Here is a 26,402-nt window from a genome sequence, read left to right as displayed (position 1 = left end):
TTGATGAGCTCCATTGACATCAGTTGAGTTCTGATTCACACAAACTGTATCTGAACTTCTCATAAACGAAGACAGATGGCTTACCTATACCTTTTTGTTTCTGTATCTCCAATTCCAATATATACTTTTTCTGATATTATTCAGTAAGGTTATCCATGCTACAGCATGAAAAGGGGGGGGGGATTCTATTCAATATTACTACTTAAATATATTTTAAGAGTCCCCCCCTTTCTAATTAATTCTAACACGATGCAAAATATTACGATAGAAAATGGTATTCAGTAAGTTTTCCTTTAGCACCTCTACATTACAAATAAACTCTTTTTGTAAGCGTGCTCTCTTAGGAAGATAATCGGAATTTATTTTCAATTGCTAAAAATGCTATTTGTCAAGCATCCCAGTTATAAAATATTTTAATGAGAATGACTTTCTAAAACATTAAGTAGATGAAATGGGCATTCGTTTCAGACTTCAATCCATCAACCACTTCAGAATAGTATCAGAAGTAATAGTGGTACTTTTAGACTGCTCCAACGAAGGTAGTATGTGGCTTGGAAGTCATAGTGAATGTATGAAGTAGTAGTAGTTGAACACTGAGCACTCTTTTTTTAAAGAGCAAGCTGTTGAAATATTGTTTCACCAATATTTTTAAAATTTAAACTGGAATTAATTTTGTCAAAACCCTATAATCCCTATCTAAATTCATTAAGCTAAAATAGATGCCCTGTTGGTCAAGGGTGTGCCCTGTGTCAGTGTTAATATTCCTTACGCTGTAAAAAGCATTCCTTACTTTTAATTCTTCATTAGTAATGATAAATTCAACTCTCTTCCTATTACAAATGGAAGTTTTAAATAAAATAAGTAAGCAAGCCCTCATGATGTGAGCATTCTTGCAATACTTTTTTTTTGTCGCTCCTGAAGGTGACGTACCTATTGCTTAACAATTATAATGACACTCAACCAAATTCTTATTCTGTATCCTGGTCTGTTAAATTAGTTACCTTTATCTTTGATCCTGACCAGCTGTTTAAAATTCATCTCTAAATACAAAACACATTAGTACAATAATAAATTGTTGCTCATATTTCCCAAACTTTCTGTGTTCTCGTAACCAAAAGTGCTTTTTTTTGTCTTCAATTCGCACTTTTTAAATACTGCTGCTGAATTTTAACAACTGCATTAGATTGAAACCTACATGCTGTTAACCACTGAGCCAAAATGAAATCGACCACTGCATTGAAGTCTGAGTTGGCAGTTGTGTACAGTCTTGAAGGAGTGGGTAATAGCAGTACAACCAGGTTTCTTTTAATGGAGTTTTTATATTCTCCCTTTCATTTTAATGATGCCATTCTGGTTTAAAGACTTTCCTAATAAAGATGCACAATTTTATTCAAATATTCTCTGTGTAACTTAAGAAAATAGCAATAAAGCTGTTCTCTAGGAGTAGCATCTTCGTAAACAAAATGTTCTATTGCATACTCCCCATGGTAGATAATGCATTGTGCTTGTTTTATTTATAAAGCAATTTTGTGTGAAAAGATAAGTAATTTCTTCATGTTACTCAGCTCTTCATCTTAAGTTTAAAATGGGAAAACGTATTCTTTTCTCTTTTTTTAACCACCTTTTCCTTAGGATTCAGTCTTCCTTTGGATTTTACAGTTTGTAATTCCTATTTGAAGCTGTATCAACTTAGATGAATTGCTTTCTTCGGACTTTGAATTTATATTTCTTATTACCAGGGCTGGATCCCTCACAGTTCAGAGTCTCTCACCATTATCATAAAGATGAGGAGAATGATGTTTTGTTTGGAGGGCCAGTTCAGCTCACTGATGAAGAGAAATATAAAGACTGTGAAAGATTCAAGTTTGCTTGCCCAAAGTGTGGGACAGAGAACATTTATGACAATGTCTTTGATGGTTCGGTTAGTATTCTGATATTTATATTTTGAGAACAAATTCTCTATATAGGAGATGGTATAAGGAGGAAAAGAGCCAGTTATTTTTCTAAGTTTCCATAAGGGGCATTTGTATGTTAATGCCAAATCCAGTTTTCCATACTATTCTCATGTGCTTTTTCAAAGTGTTACACATATGTAGCATCTTAGAACTGCTTACTTAATAAGGCCTATTCAGTGTCATTTGGCTACCCTAAATCAAGCTAATTGGAAGAGAACTTTTTTTTTTTTTTAAGTTTCTGTTTTGCATTTTTACTTCCCTCTTCCCTTTTATATAGAAGTTTCTTCTATGTTATCTTTCCTGCTGTCTTCGTACATCAGACATAAAAAGTCATCGGGTACATTCCTGTCAAGGAGTGCTGCCAGAAAATCTATCTGTGACCTTGGATCAGAACTTGAATCAGAGCCAACTATTTAACTCTATTGCAATGTTATGCATGTACCAGTTATTGGCAAATTAGTAGGCTGTGGAGAAGTGAAAACCTTGAGAGTTAAAGCAAATAAATTCTGTATCTAAATTAAAAGCAATTATTTTAAGTTAATTTGGACAAACAGCAGATGTTCTGTGTTCCTCGAATCAAAACAAAGCAGTTCTTGGAAGCAAGCGAGAGGAAAAGGCAGGCACAGATCAGTAATACTTGGTAAATCCTTGACTTTGTTTCATTACAGCTGTAAATAAGATAGTTAATTGCATGGGGGCTTGACAACTTACAGATGGGCTAAGTGTAAGAAGAGCGGATGTCAAGCTCTGCAATCTCTTCCACCTGGAATTGCTTAATGTTGTTAGTGCGGGAGTGGTTGCTTGGATCACAAAAGTACAGATTTTTAAGCTGTAATAGGAAGGGGGGTGGTATGAAACTTGACTGCTCTTCAGTGCATTTCTTCATAATGAGAAATTTATTAGTTTGCTTTTATCTGTGTAGACAGACTGAAAATTCTGTTCGGCTAAAAAAGGTTGTAAATCTTCCAGTGAGACATTAATTCTGCTGCGGCATGTCAGATCCTGACTGTGCAGTCAGAACCACAACAAGAATACTAGGACAGGAATACCACTTTGCCTTAGAATGTATGTCTTTGAACTTTATACTTGCACAGGACCTTTTGCAAAGCTGTTGTTTATACTGATTTTTGGTCTTTTAAATCTGTAGGGCCCGATGATCGAAGCCAGCTTGCGACAGTGTAGCCAAAAAGACTGCCGTGAATCTCCTCTAATGTACCTAATGCAAATTAACAACAAGCTAAACCTGGATATAAGAAGTCATATTAAAAAGTACTACAGTGTGAGTAACTGTCTTCTTTATATTTAGTTCCTCATATGAGCAGCACCCCTTCCTGTCCTGATCCTGGCCCAGTTCAGACACCAACATCTTGATCCTATAAAACCATGGTTTACTGAACCAGTAACTACCTGTGTGCTGGCATACTCTCACCTCTTCCTTCTTCTCATGTTTCTTACTTCAGTTGAAGATATTTTGGTTTCTTAAACTGGTTTCTCATGTCTGAACCAGGTAATTGCTTAAGCAACTTCCTTCAGATATGGTTGTATGTACCAATTTCTTTAGATCTAAACATTTGCAAATCATATGAGAGAATTTGCTTGGCCTTGTTATTGGACTGTGTTTGTACTAATTCAGAAGGGCTGGGGAAAGGAATCCTTTAACTTCAGTGTTCGCATTGTGTAGGCTTTCTAATGTGCATTTCTGTGAGAGTTGTAAATTCAGATCAGGGATTGCTTCTTTTGAAGGTAAGTACTTCACATTTAAGCAACTCAAAATCATATAATTAAGAATTTTTTTTAGGGTTTTCTGAGGACTACTCACATGAATGGCTCTGAACTGATTTCACAGGCCTTTATTTGTTCCGTGGTTAGTATTAAAGTTTAATCATGCAAACCAAATATTATTTTAAGCAGCGGAATTTGGTTTGTATTTAATGAACAATGTAAATCTAGTGAGAACACCAAAATGTGATAAAGTGTTTTAAATTAGGACATTTCCTAACTTTTTAGAAATGTTTGTTCATATTATTTTTCAGAATGAGGCAACAATTTGTATACAATGGTGTTTTGGTTTGCATACGTCTTGGTTTGCATATGTTTTGGATTACAAACACATCAAACCTGGAAGTGCATGTCCTGGTTTGCAACCTTTTTTTTGGATTACAACCCATTTTTAAAAAAATTTTTGGAGGCCCCATTACAAACGGATCTCCGGAATGGATGATGGTTGTAAACCAATGTACCATTATATTAGATGCTACCACGTGGTGTCAGAGCTCCACACATTTTAATGGCCTTATCATTTATATAAATGTCAACATGATAATTTGAAAAGATTTTTGCAAATCACTCCAATGAAAGCAAGTTTGGTTCAACACACATTGAGACCTTTGGTTAAATATTGGTTGCACTTTGTTGGATTATCCACACATACACCCTTCTTCCATCTCAGCTCTTATTCCTAGCCGCTATGTAAAGATTTTTACCTTCCTCTTCTTCCATAGAAGCTTACAAGCATTCTTGTTGACAGTTTCACTATGGTTCCAGGTAACCTCTGATTTAGTCTCTCTAACACAGTGCTGAAAGTTGTGCACGGAAATATTTTCGAAAACTGGGATCAAGAAAGATTGAAATGCTGGTAGGGTGAAAGAAGAGCAACCAATTACTCTTTGCTGATGGAAAACACCTGGGTGCAAACAGTGGCTATCTATACCTACTCCATATCTTTTAGGAGCAGCAGTATGAAAATGGAGAGAGAGGGTGGCTACTGCAGAGGAACTAGGCATTAGGGACAGCTTCACATTTCAGCTGCCTCCCCATGTTCTATCTCTGGAAAAGAAGAAGGATGGAAATGTGGAGTGCAGAAATACTCTTATCAGCGGCACTCACTTTTTAAAAATGTGTATTCCTGAGTTACAACTCCTGTAAATATTGTGCAACTTCACAGTAGCTCCAGCAGTAGGTTTGGGACTTGGCTTGCTGAAAATTTTCTTACTAGTTTCATTCATATATTTTTGGAGTCTCCCCCACCTTTCTTAAAACTTAAAATGGTGTGGCTTTTAAAACTTTGCTTACAGGGCAACTGGGTGCACTGCAAAGCACAGTGCCAGTGAGATCCCAGCCATGTGCCAAGGTTTAGTTTCATAAGCAGCTGTTCTTGCCAATAGATAGGGTCCTCTGTCCCACTAGCAATCAACTTAGTGTATAGGGCCCAGAAAATCCCCATTGCTCAGGGTGATGATGATAGGAGTCATAGTACATAACACCTGTGGGTGTACACACAGACACTTATTTACACACAGACACTTACCTCATTTTTCCCCTTTGCTCCAAGGAGCTCAACATGACATACATGGTTCTCCACTCTCCCCCAACCCAACACCTTTTCATTATTACAATAACCCTGTCTTGTTATGATCCCTGTACAACAGCATTTCATATCGGCTATAAATAATTCGTCCTAACAAACCCTGACTCCCCTCCAGGGAGCTCTCAGCCGCAGCGTTTGCACGCGCCGCCATCTTGGTAGCATCTATAGTAGCAAGGTTGAGGGAAGTTATCATCTGAATTGGACCCTTGTAAATGTTGTGCCTATATTTGAGGTGACTTGATTCTTTGAAACTGCTTGGTGATAGTTCTTTACTTCTTCATAGTGTTCATATCATCAATACCACATAGGAGTTCTGTTCAGACCAAAGTTTGGAACCTCCTAGAGCTAGGTGATTAAAACACATTGGGTGAGATGTCTGTTCCTGTATCTCAGGTTGCACACTCAGAGGAGTGTGACATCTCCACCTCACCCCACCCCAGCTGCCCTGTTTAGTTTCTCCTTGACTGTATGCAGGGGCGTCTTACCCATAGAGGCTAGTGGCGCAGGGTGCCAGGGCGCCAAGTTCTGGAGGGCGCCAGGGAAGAGCGGAGGCTGGATGCGGCGCTTCCTGGCATTAGCTCGCTGCCCTTGCCTGCCTCCACCATGCCTTGCCAAAGCAGCGGCACGCCCGGAGCCTCCGTCTACAGTGGTCACCGCAGCACAAAGCGGCCAGCTGAGCCGGGAGGCACCACACCCAGCCTCTGCCTCTTCCCCACCAGAGGAGCCGCCCTCCAGCCACTGCCCGCCTCCTCCAGCCCCACCGGCAGCGCCATCCTCCCTAAAAAACTCTGGGAAACCGGGGGGTGGCACCAGAGGGAGCTTTGTACCACGGTGCCAGATATGCATAAGACGGCCCTGACTGTATGATTATTTTATTTGATTTAGTTGGACAATACAGTTCATATTGTTCACTCATACTTGCTATTTTGAAGTACTTACTAAAAAGCCAAGGCATTAGGGCAGGGGTTGTCAACCTGGTTCCTACCGCCCACTAGTGGGTGTTTCAGGATTCAAGGTGGGCGGCAGGGGGTTCTATGGGACAAGCTGAATCCTCCTTCCATCGAGCACTGGTAAGGAAATTTTACCATCCAGAAAGATGCATTAGTGGGTGGTAAGTATAAAAAGGTTGACTATCCTTGCAATAGTGTGAGCCATACCATGATGTTGATTGAAAACTGCAAGATTGTATTTGCTTGGAAAATTATCTGTGATCTAGTAACGTTTTTGCTGTTTTAGCAAACATATTCCCCTTAAACAATGGCACATCTTACTATTTTTTCCTCCCCCTTTTTTTTTTACTATTTGGCTTCTCCGGTAATAAATTCCTTAAATATTCCCCCCACCATTCCAAATAATTTTAACTTTTCATTTTTTATCTGTACACATATTAAGTTTTTTTAAAAAGGACGACATACTAAGATTTTATTCTTTCTTTTGGTTGCATTATTCTTTTGAAAGATTGATCTAGGTTTTAAACAATTTCTGCAGAAGAACAAATAGAAAAAAGAAAGAAATACTAGCTAATCTAAATTGGGGAATGAAGAAGGCTTTTTTAAGCATGAAAATTTCATCATCTTGTCAGCTGGCAGAATGCCTGCTGTGTGGATTCACAAAGGCTAAGAATTACACTTTCATGAAATTTTCCTCACTAACTGCCCTGGTTAATTTGAAAGATAACCCACTGTTCTAATTCATCCCTCAATTGGGTGGTGCAGGTTTTATCTTTGATCTGACAAAGCATTTGTGTTAATCGTTTTGGCCCTCTACTAGACACTCTTGGGATTGTGCTTTTACAATAAATGTGTCTGTGATAGCTCTTTAGTCTATTATACTTACAATAGATCCATAGAACTGGTAATTAATTCTGTACTGCTTTGGAAATGGGAAGAATAGGTGTAGCTCTGTCAAGTGCTACTGGAAGTTTGTTTAGCTGGTTCATTTTTGAAGTGTTACCCTGAGCTTTCAATGAAATATGTATGGTTTTAGAGGAGTTTGTTCTGAAGTGCGTGGCTATAAGTGGGTGATCTGTATCCGGCATGTACACTTTATAGCTTCTATAACTGATTCTCATGACAGAGTGGCATACGGTCCCTATTTAAAAATGTATATGTTATATAGGCATTAATTTCTTTTAAAAAATTAAATATAGCCACCAAGTTCAGTCCATAACAATTGGAAAAGTACAAAGGCTAATGTATAACTTCTCAAATCTCCTTACCGCTCCTTGAGAGATTAATCCTTTAAGAAAAACATTATTTTTGTTAACAAAAAGTATTCAATCTGTAGCATAAAGTACTTGCTCTTAAGATTGACTACAAATATCCATCTTGTTTTGTAGTGTTTGTGTGCATTGTTACACAGCTGTGCTGTTTTTACCAGATAATGTATTGACCCCATCTTTGTGTTGACTTTGGTGATGATATATCGAGATGTGTTTGAATCCATATGGAACAGACGGACAAGTGGCTTTCCAAAACATATGCTAGATAGAATTGATAAAGGGAGTCAGTATGACAAAGAGTGTTCGACTAGACCTGGGATACCAAGGTTCAGATCCCCTCTCAGTCATGAAGCTGAATGGATGATCTCAGGTCCTTTTGAAGTCTATAGTTTTGTGTGGGTTGCCGGTCAGGTACTTGTAACCTCAGATGTAAGCTTCAGCATGATTTCTTCAGATGCATAGAGACTCCCATGTGTTTGTTCCAGTAAACAGACAGGTCTGGGACTTCGGTTCACCCCTCCGTCACTGTCAGACATCCAGCTCCAAGGTAGTGGTGACATTGGAACTAACCACAGGTTAGGATCCTATATCAGTATTGCTGAAAGAATGCATCTGTTTAGGTCATGCCCCTTAACAGCTATGGTTTTCTGGCATTTGGGAGTCTGAGTGAACATGGAAAGCTCTTAATACAGCCCATTAAATTGAAATGGGGTTGGGGTTTTTTGTGTTGATTGAATATAATGCAATGTTTCTAAATAAAAGTTTGTATTTCTATCAGTTGTAACGTAGGGTGACCTGTCACTGAGTAGTGATTGTTAGCAACAAAATGAGAGGTCAGAAATAGCTACGAAAGAAAGTGGGAAAAGGGAACAACATAAAGATGCTTTTCTTAAGGTGATATAGGAAATTCGTATGAGCTTTGAGTGTACTACTATATCTTGAAGCTGAATGTGGAAGTGAACGAAATAGTATCGTGGGTTTATATGTTTAGTGTAGCCCACGTTGTACATTGTTAAAGAGCATAACATGCATCTCTAGGATCCATGGTGCGGTTGTTCCTGTTTTGATGCAAGTTACTTGAGTTGCATGCAAAGGATTGTAAAGCACTCGCTGAATTTTCCTCAAAGCCTGATCTCAGATTAATCTTTCAGCTGGCACAGATTGAATTCATTCATCATAAAGTTATATATTCCACGCGACTTCTGCTTTCCACAAAAGGAAATGATGACCAATGTCTTCATATTTCCAGAAACTAGACACTGATACACCTTGCTATTTCCCATATTTTGAATGCATGATACTTAAAGGCAGCCTCCTTCCACGTTCCAGTTTTTTCTCTTAGATAAGATCTCACAAAGCCTTGATATGACTGTTGGTGCCCACCAATCCAGGTGTATTGTGCACTGTTAACTCTCAGCTTCTAAACTTCATGGTGTATCATTGGGAACTGGTGTAGTGTAGTGCCTAACAGCCATCTGTCATGGATGCTTCAGCTGAGATTCCTGCATTGCAGTGTGTTAAAATTCTATGATCTTTGAGCCAAATCTCCTCCAAACACCACCAACTTAATAGGTGTCCTTAGACAATCCTGTCTTCTGCAGTACGTGAGTATTTAATACTGTCTTCTGTGTTTTTGTAAGGATTACTAGGTAATATATATGAAACAATTTGAACACAATATTCTATAGATATGTGTGGCAGTGCTTTCTGACCCACTCCCTTTACAGTTACTATTTGTGTAGCAGGGTAGAGCTGACTGGGAATAAGTTCTTAGTACCCTATTTTCTGGGGGGAAAACACACCAAATCACATTATTTATTTACAGTACTACATAAATTCATGATCAAGGCTGCAATCCTGTCCCCACTTACCTGGGAATAAATCCCACTGAACTAATTAAGACTTGCTTCTGAGTAGTCTTGGTTAGGATTGCATTGTAAATCTTTTTCCTGGTTTCATAACATTTAAACAATGTTTTATGAAGTTGGTCTGTTATAAATTGCTCTTGCACCTTGTCAAATACTTAATCTTGACCTGTGTGCCATTTGATGATCTAGAGGAGTCCCCTTTTCTTGGATAATGTTCCCATAACTGATATTGAGCCATAGCACGAATTCCAGAAAGGCTTCCATGAGTTAGGCCTTTTCCTTAAAATAGAAACTGTTATCCCTCTGAGTAAACAGCTTGGCTATAAATTTTGGGAAGACATCAATATAATTAACTCCCAGATCTTTTATCACTGAAGTGCCAAGGCTGGCCAAAGCCTCTATCAGGGCTACATTTTGCTATTATTTCCATATGCTTGTTTGTTTAGATTTCTACCCTTACCCATGCCAAGTAGCTGAGGTTTCATAATTCAATAAAATGAGCATCAAGTTGCTTTAATAAAGCATGTCACTATACTAGCAATTTGGGGCGTTGTTGTCAACTCTTTCGTCCTCTCTACCGCCCTCATACCCTGATTAAGTTCTTGCAAAGATTAAAAAAATATTTTCATTGTAATATGTTTATCTGCTAATAAGTTGGATCTTAACACATTTCTTTTCTGTCCAGAACACTTCTTAGAATTGCTAGTAATCTTTTTGTGACTGAAGATACATTCCATTTAATAACTTGACCCATATATAATCTTAGAGTAGGCTGTCAACACACAAGTCTTGGGGACCTTGGATGTCCCTTTGGGGTACTTAATATAATCTGCAGTACTCCTTCAAAGTGGGTAAACAGTTGATGTGCGCCCAGGCAGGGAAGGGTTGTAACCAAGGCTGTTGCTGCTGTTTTTGCAGTCTAGACATAGGAAGGTAGCACATTGGAAAAGACCACTTTTCCTTCTAGTGAGCCTTGCAACCATCAAAACCATTGTGTTTCTTCTCAGTGGGACGTTTGGCACTCATACCTATTTAAATTTGGCCCTCCTATAGATTAGTCATAATTTGCCAATGACAATATTATTTGAGAAATAACATTGATTGTGCTATCATTGGTACTAGTTGATTCTTACTACTTCAAGCAAAGATCTACTTTTCTCAAAGAAAAAAATCTTCCCCACATGTCACATTTCAGCAGACCCTAAGGTCTTGTAGAAGAGAAGCTGACACATAAAAGAATTAATCTTTTCATTTTTGACAAAGTTAGTAGTAAATACAACATTTAAACTTTTCTGGGAAATTACTTTACCATTTGAATTACAGAGTAATGCGTTGCTTAGACAAGATGTGCTAGGTGGCTTTTTGTTTCTTCTTTTTAGATAGTCTTTAAAACCAGTCACCATTTTAAAGAACAAAATACTGTTAAAGACACCAGATTGTAAAAGCTTTGCTGCTCCTTCAGAGTGTCTTGGGGCCATCCTCTGATATGTAATTGCTTTTACATCAGTCACAAGAGAGAGACAAGAATGCGTTTTCCTTGAACTTAACAGTTTGGGCAATTTTCTATAATCCAGTAAATACAAATTGTACCCTGATTATCCATCTAGGTCTGTCAAGCAAATTTTAATGGATGAATGAATGAGTCAAATCTGTGCATACAAATATATAAATGTGCAAAATATGGGTCTAATTACAAGGCAGCTGAATTTACAGAAGGTCAGGTAAACAAGGCACCAGTGTAATGATTATTAATTGTTAATAATGCCTTTGGGAAAACATTCACATTTGTTTTTTAAAGATCTAATAGTTTTTGCCTTATTGGTAATAAGTAACTACCAATAGTAAAAGTAAATGTATTTATTCTCCCTCCCCGTTTTGTACTGTGCCTTAATATTTTATTGCATCCTCCAAACTAACAAGACGCTATAGTACATTCTTTCTCTCTGGATCATAAGGCACTATGTCCTTTGGGATTGTCTCCTGTAGCAGACAGAATCCATAGGAGAATGGCATCATACAGCAGGAGGAGGTTCCAGTGGGAGTAGAAGGGGACTTATGCTTAAAGGGAGTCCCACATTAGTAACTGAGAAAAGAAACTATTGCTCCCAGTTCCAGTTGACTTCAATAAAGGGGGATTTCCATTGGGAACCTCACCAGCATCACTTGTTTCCTAGAGTGGTGGGTTTTCTAGGGTGATAGTTCTGTGAGTCAATGATCTTGAGTCAGTAAAGGATGGGTTGTGGAAGATATAATAGAACATATCTTTTCTAGCAAACTATTCTACAGATTTCATCTAGTTTGGGTCCAGGTCTGTGGCTGCAACGGTGGACAAAATAAAGGATGTGTGCCTAAAAGCCTGGAACATTGATCCAGGCTCAGAGGTTCATCTTTCTTACAAGTCTTCTGGAACCAGTTGTTTGGGAGTCAACTGGATGAGATTTGGGTGGAAGCAAAGAAAAGGCACAAGTAGCCCAAACCTTCTTTTTTGAGTGAGGAAGGGGGTCACTTTCTCCTACCAAAGGACTTGAAAAAAATTCATCCCAAGATGGTGACAAGCCAAGTTATCTTCTCACATAAACTCTTCAGCACAAACATCTTTCTTTGTCTCAAAAGGGAGAAAGTACAGTCCCATTCTTCCTACAATGCTTGCTGAGCTTCTTGACATGGTGTTGCTTCCGTGCACAATCTCCATAGAAGTTTCTTCTTTCTTTTACAGTAAAGCCAAGTGTTTTTCTGTTGGTGGCTGTTTCCAGATAGGTTGATAACCTGGAGACCCTGAGAACATCCCCCTCTTTGTTGTTTAGTAACTATGTATGCCACTGTCTTCATTCGGAAGGCTCACTATCACAAGCCAGTAGCTCAAGGGGTGTGGTTTAATGTAGAACGGGGAGAAGTATCAGTTCAAAGGCTGCTTAGAAGAGCAGAGTTGTTATCCCAGTAACTAGTCCTGTATCTTCCAGTGGATTTTTAAAACCTAACCTGGGCCAGTAATCATAATATTCTACATAGAAGTGGAACTGTTCATCCATACCTTAGACCAGGCTTGGCCAAACTCGGCCCTCCAGATGTTTTGGGACTACAACTCCCATCATCCCTAGCTAACAGGACCTGTGGCCAGGGATGATGGGGATTGTAGTCCCAAAACATCTGGAGGGCCAAGTTTGGCCATGCGTGCCCTGGACAGATGGACCCATCACTACTCCTGGCAGAGAATGGAATTTCTGTGACTTCCTGTTCTTTCTAATGAATGGAGAACACTCTGACCTGCTCTTCTAAAGTTGGTGGGCATAGAAATGAACTTCTGGGGATAGGTAGGGACATCTGAAACTTGTCTATGACTCCTGAATGTTGCTGCTTTTATTTGTTCAGTTTCACTGTTTTTGTTATGATTTTTCACATCTTCTGCCAGTATACAGTGGAGTGAATTGCTGTCTGGGTAAGAGAGGAGCCATTTCTCCTGCATGATGTCATTTGGAAGACCAAGAATGCACTGTTAAATAAAAACAAGAGTTCATTTCTTATTATACTTAGTTGAACTTCAAAGGATATGTGCTGATTCTGGTTGAGAGCTTGAAGCTTGTTTCCGTTGATCAAATCAGTGTAAAATAAAACCCCTTAACAACATGGTGCGCTAACTGCTCTACCATAAAATGTCAGTTTATTTTCCCCCTTGCTTTTTTATGTGTAAAACCTGTTAATACACACTGCCAATTAAATATCAAACTACTTCACTATCAAAAGGTGCTAATTTCTATTTTTAAATTCAATTCAGCTTTTCAAATATGTGTACAAGGAGTGAGTTTCTCACCCCTGCTCCCTATTTAGGGATGCTCCTTTCTTTTATCTCTCTCTGCTCCATGCTGTTGCAGCATTTTACCAGCTTTATTCATTAGCATATCTACCAGCAGTTGTGCAGGAATGCAAGTAGAGTACAGGTTCACAGAAACTCTAAAATTTTGCAGTTCTATGATGGTTCTAGCTCTGACCTGTGCCTTTGAAATACTGGATTTGGATCATAGAGAACTGGGGTTCATATCCATGCTAACCCATGAAGTTCACTGAATGATCTTCGGCCAATCACTACTTTTCAGCTTAGCAAGTCTCATAGAACATGATGTCAGGCTAATGACGCCCAGCTCTGTTTTTCTTTCTCATGAAATCCAGCTGAGACAGGCAAGTCTCTAAATTCGTGTCTGCTGTCAGAGGTTGACTGGATGAAGGTGAATAAACCAAAATCGGTCCAGATTTAGTTTACTGGTTGACTGCGAATGTGCCTGTTCTAAATGGTGGTCACACTTCCTGTAAGGTCCAAATTACAGGGTTTTAACCAATCAGACATATTCAGGATAAACCCATTGAAATAAATGGAAATGGCTATCCTTGGGGATAGCTCAGTTGGTACAGCATGAGACTCTTAATCTCAGGATTAAGATTCCTGCATTGCAGGAGATTGGACTAGATGACCCCTAGGGTCCCTTCCAACTCTACAATTCTATCATTCTACAGTGGTACCTTGGGTTAAGAACTTAATTCATTCTGGAGGTCTGTTCTTAACCTGAAACTGTTCTTAACCTGAAGCACCACTTTAGCTAATGGGGCCTCCTGCTGCCACTGCGCTGTTTCTGTTCTCATCCTGAAGCAAATTTCTTAACCCGAGGTAATGTTTCTGGGTTAGCGGAGTCTGTAACCTGAAGTGTATGTAACCCGAGGTACCACTGTATTCTGATTCTATGACTATATTGTGGGTTCATTAATTTTAATTATTTTACTATGAGTAAAACTTAGTTGGATACAATAGTCAGTAGGTCTGTGCCTTTTATCATCTACACCACTGCTTGGGAGACATGGCAACTTTCATTCATAATTTGGTAACTTACCCCTTAGGGTACTGTAATGTCCCTGTATGGGACTGCTGTGGTGGCATGCCAATCTGAATTGGTTTCCCCATATTTCACTTGAAGCAAGTGGTCTTAACTCAGTTCCTGTGATGGCGGCCCCAGTGCACTTGAACTCTGTTCCAAGAGAGATTAGCCTCCTCTCTCTTGTCCTGCTCGTTTTGATCTCCTCATTTCCATTCCTGTTTCTTGTACTTTCCAGATCTTTCCTGTTTTGACAATGTTGCTCTTCTGTATTTGTCTCTTCATTCTTCTCTACAGCTGTCAACATATTCAGTTTAAACTTTACATTTCTTATAGTCTTGCTGCATATTGGGTGATATCCAATGCTGTGTGGATGGCATTCTGTTTGTGCAATGTGACTTTCCTTCCCTCAATCCCTTGGAGCAGATTTTGAGGGACTGCAGAAGAGAGATGGGGGAAGGTCTGTTGCAGAAGTGGAAGTCTGTTGTATGAGTGAAATGTCAGTGTTGAATACAACCCGTTATCTCAGTTCATTTTCTTTGCTCTCCGCTCAGCAGAGTTAGGGAGGATGAGCCAAGGCCATGCACATAAAGTCATAATGTATTTTATCTGAACCTATCCGATTGCCTGCAGATTTAGAGCATGGGAGTATTGGCTTAGGAACTATGGATTAATTAGTCCAGAGCTGTATGTGAAATTCTTTAAATGTCATCTGGCTCTAAGAACAAAGCAGGTCTGAAACCAGAAATAAGAAATTGAACAAGACTGCACAAAATACAGCAATAAATTTAATATTTTATTTATGATTTCAGAAACTTGGTTCTGTCCGGGAAGATTCCTTAAATTACTTGTCAGATTAAGCTACTGCATCTTGAATATTATCATTGTGACACAATATCAATTTTGGTGTCCCTGAATTTTGTTTGTTTTTAAAACAATTCTTTTAGATAATGTTTCTCTTTGGAAAAAAACAATTAAACAATATTTGATAACTCTTTAACTTCTCTATGTATATAGCATGGAGATTTCCAAGGAAAAGAATATTCCAAAAGTTGATTTTCATCGCCTTCTGATTTCTGTCTTGGCCAATTTTTTCTAACATGAGTTTACGTAATAAAATGAGTAGACAACAAATGTTGTTGTGAGTGAAATAAATATATCGCCTGAGAAATTTATAAAATGCATTTTATTTAGTTATTTAATGTTCAGGACACAATTCAAATACTTTGGTAATTGTCAAGCTGTTTATCCAAGATTGCCGTTTCTGTATATTTTCTGTTGCTCTCTGAACCTTGTACTATCTCAAAAGATTTGGGGTGATCAACTGCGGAAACTTAAGCTGGTGACACTAAAGAGGACCTCTCTGACTTAGTCACACAGGATGGACAAGAGCAGGCTTCTTCAACCTCGGCCCTCCAGATGTTTTTGGCCTACAGCTCCCATGATCCCTAGCTAGCAGGACCAGTGGTCAGGGATGATGGGAATTGTAGTCTCAAAACATCTGGAGGGCCGAGGTTGAGGAAGCCTGGACAAGAACATATCCATTGAGCTGGTACTTACAGCAACCTGGCTTTAAACTGTTTAGGACTTTATAGATAATCGCCAGCACCTTAAATGGCACTCAAAGAGACCAGCAGGCAGTTGAAATGACATACAAGGAATAACATGCTTGCTAAAGCATGTAGTCCAACCCCCTGAAATGCAGGAATATCAACTAAATCATACATGACAGACCTCTGCTTAAAAGCCTGCAAGGAAGGAGAGTCCATCACAAAGAGTGCAATACAGGAGAGCTGCTTTCATGTAACTGAGGCATGTATACCACAGCCAAGTTTGTTTTTCCAATAGGTGGCTGTCACTAATCACCATCCAAAACTCAGCAAAAGCATTCCCAGCTACAACCAAAACTTGAGAGTTTGCCAAACCTGATTTTTCAAGGGTAGTGTAATTCCCATTGCTGATGTTTCCCCAGTTCAGTTGACTTGCCAACATCCAGCTCATTATTGATTTCAGGCACTGGTTCAGTACTTCCATGACGCCTTTGGCTTGAGATAGAAAGGACAGCTAGAGTTGTGTGTCACACACATCTTTATAAAAAAAATTATTCCAGTAGCACCTTAGAGACCAACTAAGTTTGTTATTGGCATGAGCTTTCATGTGCATGCACACTTCTTCAGATACACTGAAACAGAAGTCACTGGACCCTAAGGTGCTACTGGAAGGAATTTTTTTATTTTGTTTCGACTATGGCAGACCAACACGGCTACCTACCTGTAACTAAACACATCTTTATGATAGTGAACTTTAAAACTTGGATGTCTTTCCAGGATAGCCAGTGTGGTGTAGTGGTTAAGAGCAGTAGACTCATAATCTGGCGAACCAGGTTCGATTCCCTGCTCCTCCACATGCAGCTGCTGGGTGACCTTGGGCTAGTTCCACATCTTTGAAGTCTCTCAGCCTCACTCATCTCACAGAGTGTTTGTTGTGGGGGAGGAAGGGAAAAGGAGATTGTTAGCCTCTTTGAGACTCCTTAAGGGGAGTGAAAGGCAGGATATCAAGTCTTCTTCTTCTTCTTCTTCTTCTTCTTCTTCTTCTTCTTCTTCTTCTTCCTCCTCCTCCTCCTCCTCCTCCTCCTCCTCCAACAATTTCAGGTAGATTATACAATTTGACCTTACTTGTACCTTACCTGTACCTACTTAATACCTACTTTTGCCATTTGGTGGAATAGGTTGTATCTCGTCTTGTCAGTTGTATGCATATTGGTAAGTCCAATATATTTTGTAAGCAGTTACTAATACTATAATGCATTTTCCCATACCTCTCTGGGTTGTTGTTTTTCTTATTGATTGAAGATTCTGCTGAAATATGTTTAGAACCTTGCTTTCTGTGGTAATCACAGAAGTCAGTGGGAAGACAAGCAAATTGTATTGAAAGAAATTGTGTGCATGTGTTTTGTGTTTCAGCATAGATTATCTCTGCCAAAATAACAACTGTCATTTTGCTTTGCTTTTTATTAGTGGGTTGTAGCTTGCTACACTGTTACTGTTACAGCTATCCTTTTTGTTTTGGTTTGTTGCTATCCTCCCTCCCCCCCCCCCAAATTTGTCACTAGAAATGAGTTTTTTCTAGGTGTCATGATTTTGGAACATTAGTGTGCTAACAATATCGTGACCTTATTGTTTGGATTAAGCAGTGCAGGGTGATGACCTGCTTGACTGCACTGTTAAAGCTTGTGGGCCTTAACATTCAGTGACTTTGAAACTTGAGTTCTGCTTAGAATTTCATGTCATGTGCATCACAGGAGAAAAAGATGGGAAAATGTATACGCTGAGCCTATAGGACTTCCTGTGGTGCTTATTAATCCTTTATGGATCATTTGAAATGTTTCTAGTTTATTTAAGCTTTGCTGCTTGTATCAGATTGTTCCTGCAAAAAAGAAAAAGTGATCATGCTTTGAATTTTTAAAAATGATCTCACTTTCAAGCAAAAGCACTTTTATGCTCCATTAGAGTTGAATTTGCCAAACTCTTACATCGCATTAACACAAGCTTTACTGGATAGATAAATGTGTTTTTCAAAGACTGACTTGAACTTTACCAAACAGTATATTAAGATTTTGCTGCTTATAATTTTTTTTGCTTGGCATATTTTTGAAGTAAACACAAAGAGTTGGAAATGCTCTATATTTAAAAGAACAGCTTTAAACTTAGAGCAGAGGCTGGTCTGAATTACAAATGTTTAATTGGTATATTAAAACATCACCCTTCTTGATGATATTGAAGTTCTGAACATAGTTTATATTTAGCTAGTACTTTTACTTCTGATGGTGCATTTATTTCTTAGAGAAATTATGAGTTCCATTTCCTTGGTGCTTGGTCAGGGGACTGAGAATTCCAGGTAACTCATTTTATACCCTTATCTTAGGTCATTAAAGTTAATGGGATCTTTGTTGTTGCATTTTAGTGGATGCAAGACCAAGCCATTAGGGTCTTGTCCTGCAGTGAAATCTGCAATCAGAGTCCCCTACTGTTACGTGGAGTGTGAGTGACTGCCAAGCTCTACAAAAGCATGGGGTTTTGTGTTACTAGATATCAGTAGTTTGTGTATTTTCCATATGTCTTTGCATGTACGTAATTGGTACTGCCAAATTTTGTCCTTGCTTTCATTTTCATGGTTTCTAATGAGGCCAGGACACCATGCAATCATTCTTCAGTGACTTCTTAGATAAATAAGCCCAATGGGCAGACAAAGTCTTGGTATACATTGCTACATTGTCCCCTCCCCCCCCCCCATTGTGTTTTATAAAAAAGCAAAATGGCCATTATTGTGATGAAGTATGTTTAGGGACGCCTCTATCAAAGAACTCTTGGAAGGGTACAATGCCCTCTGTTCCAATTCACACACATGACCCTTCTTACAAGTATGGGATCACACACTATAAAAGCAATTGTGTTGAAGGCCACTTGTGCTTATATACTTACGAAGAGGGAGGGAGAACTTCTTCCTTTTATTTTGCAGCTACTATCTATGTCTGTTTTCCTTGAGCTACACTTTTTCAGGAGTCACAGAGTTGTCCAATTGCTTTGTTAAAAAATGAGACTCGCACAATCAAATTCTGAAATTCCATGAGATTGTAAGGCAATGATGGTAAACATCCCTACTCCCAATTTACGTAGTATTATTTATTTAGTTTTAGTGCTGGAAAAACAGAGTTGCAAACCTCTGAAGGAAAACCCCTACATTCAGGTTTTCAGGGTTCCACCCTATTGCAAATCTCTATAAGGAGAGAAAACAACACAGCAGCTTATTCTCAGTCAAAGTAATGACATCCAAAGAGTTCCTGCAGAGCCTCCTTAAATCTTCAAACCTGCAACTTTATCTCTGCGTGTTCTTAGATACTAGTGGTTGCCAGGCTATATTTCCATAAGGCCTTGGCTTTGTCTTCGCAGAAGAGGGACCGCAGACCTGATCATCTCCCACAAACATGATTTTAAGTGTGTTGTACAGCAAATAGCAGTTTGGAAAGTCACACCTACTGCTTCTATGAAGGATCATTCACATAGTGGGTGACATGGATAAGCATAGCCTGTATTGGACTGTTTGTTCCAGAAAAACAGTGAGTTCTCAAAAATGACCCATGCCCTTGACACTTAAATGTCCCCAGGGTGAACAGGAAATGCAAATGGATGGACCATCCCACTTGACCAACTGTATGCCCTGGAGCGTAGGTCCCAATGAGCTATACTGGCAGATCAGATTGGGCATACTGGACTAATCAGACCTTGTAATGAAAATACATCGGCCAAACACCCATTGTTGTAAAAATATTGTATCCTCTCTATAAGATACGAAAAAAGCAGGAAAACACAAGTCTTCAGAGGAATTATTAGTCCAATTGGTGAGGATTCCACAGTAAGACTTGTATCCATTGTGAGTCATACAATAGACAATTGAAATTAAGGGCCATGGGTCTACTCTGACTAGAGCTTAGTTGGATATAATTCCAATACTATAATGGCCAGAGAGTCAGTTGTACTCTATGAAGTATTGTTGTTATTTTTACAGGACACTGCACCTAGCCATCTTCCCCAAATGCAATTTAAAAAGTGTGTGTGTGCTTCAATAGAAAGTTAAAAACAAACAGAAAATAGTGTTCAGATTTTACATTGGTTTATGAATATTGGTTCATGGTGGGGATATTTGGCACTGTGAAAAAAGTTATATGGATTGGACACAGGAAAAGTATTTGCTGAAGCAAACTAAAGAGTACATGTAGTGAAACAGTTTAGCTCAGAAACCATCAGTCTAACCTACCTCACAGGGTTGTTGTGAGGATAAAATAGAGGAAAACTCTGTATATCACCTTGAGCTTCTTGGTGGAAAGGTGGGGTATATATTATATATATACATGGTATATATAAATATGTTATATATTTATAAACATATATGGGTATATGTTATATATAAATAAATAACATCTGTATAGTATAAAATATTTTGAATTTAATAGTAGTTTTAATTTAGATTTAGTAATCCTATTGAACACTGGCAAATTATGCATGGGGAAGTGGCCGTGGGAAAAGGCATTAAACTATTATGTGGGGGACACACTTCAACATTTTGTAGAGTATCTTGATCACTTATTACAAACTCTTCCAGTTGGCCTGGAATCAGGAACCTTATAGCTTTGTTTAGGGTTGGTGAGGGGACATCTGGAGAGGGAGAAAGGGAAAAGGTGTATTGTTCCTCCCCCCCCCACAACCACCTATATAGTGGGGGGAGAGTTTTTTAAGAGGTCCAATGGGATGTGTCCACCCCACCCCGCATCTTAATCCCCTCTCCCAAGGATAGTACAAGCTTTCAGATATTCAAAGAAGCCAGTTCCTCCCTCCCTCCAGCTTCCTTTTTGTCATCTGACACCCTCAACATCCCATGGCTCAGCTGCCCTCAACATTCTTTAAGCCCTGGAGGTCACTGAGCATAGGTCTTTCACTGAGCCCTTCTGTTGTTGTTTTTATTCTTTTTCTTTCAATTTACAAACTAATATACTTCTGTGTACCTGGGAAGTCCCCCTCCCCAGCTATGCACAAAGCACAGCTGCTTTCTTCTTCTTCTTTTTTGATGGATCTATTTAACTTCCTAAATAATAGGTATGGGAGTCATACAGGTTTGGTTTTAGAAGGGAAGCTGCAACTGTTCCTGCTGCTGAAAATAGTTAATGTGGAGGAAAATATGAGAATTTCTTCACCCTTGACATGGCAGCTTGGATGCATTGGTTTTACCGCAAATGTTTGCCGTGGTAAATTCACAAAACAGAGGTGCGCATCTGCAGATGCACATAAACAGACATGGACTGTCAGTTTTCCAGCTCTTTCCCTCATGTATCGATATGCATAGCTTCTATATTGACTGAAGTGAATACTGGTGTTTTTAGGCTACATTGTTAAGGGTAAAGTGGTCCTCAGTGAGGTATGTCCTTATTTTACAAATATAGGGAATGAATATCCTGGAGACAGGAGAGCTCCCTCTATATTCTTGAATGCCAGCTTTATTATGATATTAGAGAACACTGTTTAGAGCCCCCTCCCCTTTTAAACAGAAAACGAAGTATTAGAAAAATGAAACAAAAGTTTTAAAAAGTTAAATTTTGTATTGGGGGCATGGGACATTTTGCCACTAGTGGCAAAACTCTGAGCAGCGGCGCCCACTTTCTGTCCCTGTCAGTTGGAGAGACATGATGGTGCAGGGCGAGTGCTGGCGGTGAGGCTGCAGGAGGTATAGCCCTGAACCAACCTTTCGCTTGTCTTTCCTCCTCTGAGGGTGACACCCTGAAGCAACTTGCTTCAAGACTGCTTCATGGACCAGCCGGCTGTGCTTCCTGTTACAATGAACTAGTCCTTGTAATAGAAGAGGGCAGACTCTTTTGCTCTGAAGGCTTCCAGCCTCAGGAAAAGAAATTTGGAGTCCTTGGTTAGTGGGGTTGAAATGAAAGACAGAGGTATTATTTGTTCAAATTTCTCAGGTCCAAGAGCTGAGAAGGTGGACTGGTTTTTAAGAGGTTACTTATGGATCTTCCTCTGAGGTTCTCATGGACCCAACATTGTTAGAGAAGGCTCAGGTAGCTTCGGTGGCTTTAACTTTTTAGGTTTGATTACAGACAGGTGCTCTGTGTGGGACTGCCCTTGAAGACAACTCAGAAGCTTCAACTGGTCCAAAACACAGCAGCCAGGTTACTGGCTGGGGTTCCATTTAGAACTCTTATAACCCCTGTTTTAAAATAGCTGCACTGGGTGCCAATTTGCATTTTGGCCCAATTCCAGGTGCTTACATTAGTGTTTAAAGCCCTAACTCACTGAGCCTCCCCACCCCCAATCTAAACTACAGCCTCCTTCCCTACAGACCCTCTCAAGTGTTAAGGTCAATGTAAGTTACGCTGCCCTTGGGTGGCTGGGAGATGGCAGCCCAGGAGAGGACATTCTCTCTGACGGCTCCTAACCTGTAGAATTCCCTCTTCACAGAGGTATGTCTGACACCTTCACTGTATAGTTTTCTTCATATAATCCACCTCTTTATCCTTACCTTTGACACCTGGAATATGGTTTTAGAACTGTGCTTGTTCTTCTGATTATAACTTGTTTTAACTGTTTTTAATATTGTATTTTTATATTGTTGCAGCCCTCTCCAGAAACTTTTGTTGTAGGGTAGATAATAAATGAAACAACAACAACAATTATACCCCACCCATCTGGCTGGGTTTCTCCCCACTAGCCTTTGGTTAGCATTATGACTGATGTCATTAGGGAATATATCCAACAACAAAGTGCAGTGTGCAGATCCACTGGAGCAAGGTGGGAGGGAGGCAGTGCACAGTCCTTCTCTGCTCAAGCCAGTCTCACTGCTTGACTGTTGGGCCAGAGAACACCTGAAGGTTCAGCTGAGCACAACTGCGATGAAAAATTATTTGCCTTTTCTGTACCGTGGGCTTGAGTGATGTTCCAGGGTGAATGGTATGCATTGCATGTGGGCAAAAGGTTCCACCAAGTTATAGGCTGAACAACCACCTTGCATTGCCCCTGTGAAATAGTGTGCTGTATAAACGTCAGTATATTGCAATTCATAAATATCAATATATCTTGGTACATGTATCTAGAAGCCTCCCTGGGCTCCCTTGGGAGGAAGGGTGAGACGTAAAGTTAGTAAATAAACAAATGTCCTTATTTTAACAATTGCTGTGTGAAATAGATCAGCTGATCAATAATCCAAGGCCCTCAAATGTGCTTCCTACGTAAGCAGAGATGTTCAGCCGTAATTGTCTCTTCCTGGATCACATTAGCTGTTGTAAAACACTGTGTTAGAGTAAGAAAATACATATCTAAATGTGGTTCTTGGTATGTTTAGGGACTTGCCAAATCATGGTGCGCACCAATATTAAGATGATGGTGATGATGATTGATAATAATAATTTATTAAACATGAATTGCATGTGGGCTGTGTTGCTATTTTACATTTACTTGCATATAGTATTAATAGAGAAATGTTGGAATGCTGCAGATATTGCACCCAAAATGGTAATTACAGTGTAAGTAGAGACTTCCTATCAGATGTTTTGGTATTTAACTTGTAAGTTCATTTTAGCATGCACACTTACCTAACACTGCCAAGACGAGAAGCGGCTTTCTGAAATGCTAAATAGTTTGTGCTTAATTGTCTGCAGTAGAACAGCTGCTAATACCAGGGGAAAAATGCCGTCTCATCATTAGGCCTGTTGTGTCCAAAAAAAAAAAAGCAGACAAGACTGCTGTAGCTACCCTGTCTGCTTTGGCACTCGTATTCTCCCTCACTCAGTTTTCAATGTGTAATGAAGAGCTGGAGGACAATATTCTGTAATTAAGGATTCCATTAAGATGAAGAAAAGAGCAAATGGGGTTGGTTGTTCTCCTAGCAGAAGGGGGAAAAATTGTCTGGGGTGGGGGATAGTGGTAGTAGTGTAGTGAGGGGGAGAGGTGGGTGGAGAGACTAAGTCAGGGCTGTTTGTTGAATATACTGTAAAGGACTGTTACCATCCTAATTAATCAAGTTAGAAATTACAGCTGTAGTCGGTTTCCCCCCAATTCTTGTTATCAATTTTCTTCTCTTTTGAGACAAAGCAAATATAAATTTTGTGTTCATTTGTCATTCGTTCTTTGACTTCAGCATCTCTGAAAATAACAATGTAGCACAAAAGACCAGTATTTACCTAGTTGTAATGTGGGTTGCCATGGTGTTTTGCAAATTATTGCAATTATGTTCACCATGCGAGTCGCCCTTGGTAACTGGCGAAAAAACTGATAATCCTGTTTTGAACAAAAGGTCAAATTGCTGAATAGAAAGTCTTGATTAACTAAAAGATGTACAAAGTGGAATTATTTCCTACCATTCAGAAATAGTTCTTGATCGGGTTTGGGGGAGGGGGTGAGTAAGTACATCTGATTACTGAAGTACAAAGCATTGAAAGGATGTTGTCTTGAGCCTTTCATGTAGTCTTAATGGTGGCTTTTTTGTCAAATTTACCCATTTGCGGCATTGAAAGAGGCAGCTGCATTTAAGCTGGAGAGATGGTGCTTTTTCAAGAGTTTAGTGCATGGAAAGTTCTCAGCAGTATCTGCAGTTTACTATTAGTCTGTGGTCTATTAAAACTGATGTGCTGCATTTGAGCCCATTGCTCTCAGTGCTCGTGAAACCCTTTGACTGATGATCTAATAAAGTGCTCTTACTGGACAATCTCTGATCAGATACTTGAAAAAAATCACAAGTTTTTGGAGTGGATGGGGGTGGGTGAAAGAGGTTATAGTGAACATTTGTCCTTGTAAACCATATGAGGACAATATATTTCCCATTTAAAAAGCAACGAACACTTTTTGAGGTTATATTTCTTGTAATTTTGTAAAAATAAATAAATAAAAATGTTTTACATTCTCTTCCCGTCCGAACTCTGCATTTTTAGCAAAGCATAATAATTTTAAAGAACAAGGGGAATATTGCTAGTCACCTGGAAGGTAATGGCTGGAACTTCGGAGAGGCTGTGTGAGAGCGGAATGAGAGCAAAATAACCCTTAGCAAGTTTGTGGGTTTACATTCTGCATCACCTAGCAACCCTTTGGCTCAGTCAGCTCACTTGTCTACCCTCAGTCTTGTTTACAGACTGTTCAAACTGTCCTCTGAAACCATGAAAGATATTCAGTTTCATTAGTACCATTCTCAAAGAGAAAATAATTAAACTTAAATGAACAAACAGTGCTTGGTAATGCTTTTAAATGCTTTTAAAAAAAACTGGTTTTGAGGTGCCCACTGCGGAGACCTTTCTTTCAATGCCACCAGAAGGTCTTTCTCATTTTACGAGAACACAGACTTGTGTAATGTATTTAACTTTTTAACTTCTATTTTTTTAATGTTCAGCAAAGTGTTCTGTAAGCAACATATGAAATGTGACATTAATATTGCTTTGGTACATGATGTCTTTCTTTTTTCTTTTCCTTTTGGAGCAACCATTAAAGTTATTTTTGGACTTCAGTAGCCACACATGAAACATGGTTTATGAAATTCCTTTAGCAAACGTGGATCTGCACCTGCCATGAAATTTTGATTTCTCTCCCCCCATCCCGCCTTTGTATTTTGTTAGATTCTGTTACATGTACAATACATAACTGGACTGTATGAGTTCTTTGTGTTTTGTTGACAGCTGACAGACAAAGCAAAATTATTCTTGAAGGAAGGTACTGTACTTAGTTGTGACCTATTATAGCCTGAGAATGCTGCTTTGAGTAGGATGAATAGAAGGGTATTTTGCAGAATAGACTTGAATATACTTCCAGAGATTTTATCTGTCCTTACAGAAATACATATACATTCTCCATTGAGCTTTTTTTCAAATGTAATTTTCCATATATAGTCATTTTAAGTATATTTTCCCCAGTTGCTTGCATGGAGCCAAATTTAACTGCATTGGTATTGTCCTACAGTGGTAAAGTAAAATTGCTGGTAATTGTTCGCTTTCTTTGTGCACAATGTGGCAGGCTATGAAGACTTGTATCCCATCCTTTTTAATGTACCTTAGATGCATCTTCTGGTGCTTAGACTCTGATTGCAAATTAAGGCAACAAGACTGAGATATTGGCCTTGATGTGAAGCAGAGCAGAACACGCTTGTTAATTTATTGCATAACATGCAATTGCAAAGGTTGGAATGCAAACACTTGTAGTGCTATTACATCTGTTTAAATGAGGACCACTGTTTGCATCTAACCTATCATAAGTGTTTAGAGTGCTCTATTATCCTTTCACCAGACTGATGGCAGAACCCGGTCTTTGCACAAATGAGAAGATCAATAAGTTTCAAATAACTTGTATGAAATGACATGTGACTGTACATTTAAAGAGATGTTTTTTAAAAAATCAATTTTAATAACATTTAAAACTCATAGATTGACCTACAATATAGCTTGTGTTTCTTTCTTGCTCATAGCTTTGTTTAAAGTATTTGTACATTAACTCTCTTTTTCTTTTGCATTGTTCCTTTTAGTAGTTTTCTGAGGTTGCACGGTTGTATAGATATAGCATATGTTGATGTTTCAAACATAACATTTGAAAAACTACC

The 26,402-nt window shown here is 39.0% G+C and overlaps 1 protein-coding gene across 3 annotated transcripts in view; it reads left to right on the top strand.

Moving 5' to 3' along the window:
* The window catches only part of POLA1 (DNA polymerase alpha 1, catalytic subunit), a 179,655-nt gene that overhangs the window by 70,276 nt on the left and 82,977 nt on the right, over positions 1-26,402 (top strand). For all 3 annotated transcript variants that reach the window (XM_053387009.1, XM_053387007.1, XM_053387010.1), the window contains 2 exons: positions 1,740-1,921; positions 3,103-3,234. In XM_053387009.1, the coding sequence (XP_053242984.1) occupies positions 1,740-1,921; positions 3,103-3,234 (314 nt within the window). The remainder of the gene's footprint in view (positions 1-1,739; positions 1,922-3,102; positions 3,235-26,402) is intronic.

Source organism: Podarcis raffonei, chromosome 4 (assembly GCF_027172205.1).
Source record: "Podarcis raffonei isolate rPodRaf1 chromosome 4, rPodRaf1.pri, whole genome shotgun sequence".
NCBI classification, from domain to species: Eukaryota; Metazoa; Chordata; class Lepidosauria; order Squamata; family Lacertidae; genus Podarcis; species Podarcis raffonei.
The sequence above is the reverse complement of the archived record's forward strand: the minus strand, read 5'-3'. Positions and strand labels throughout refer to the sequence as shown.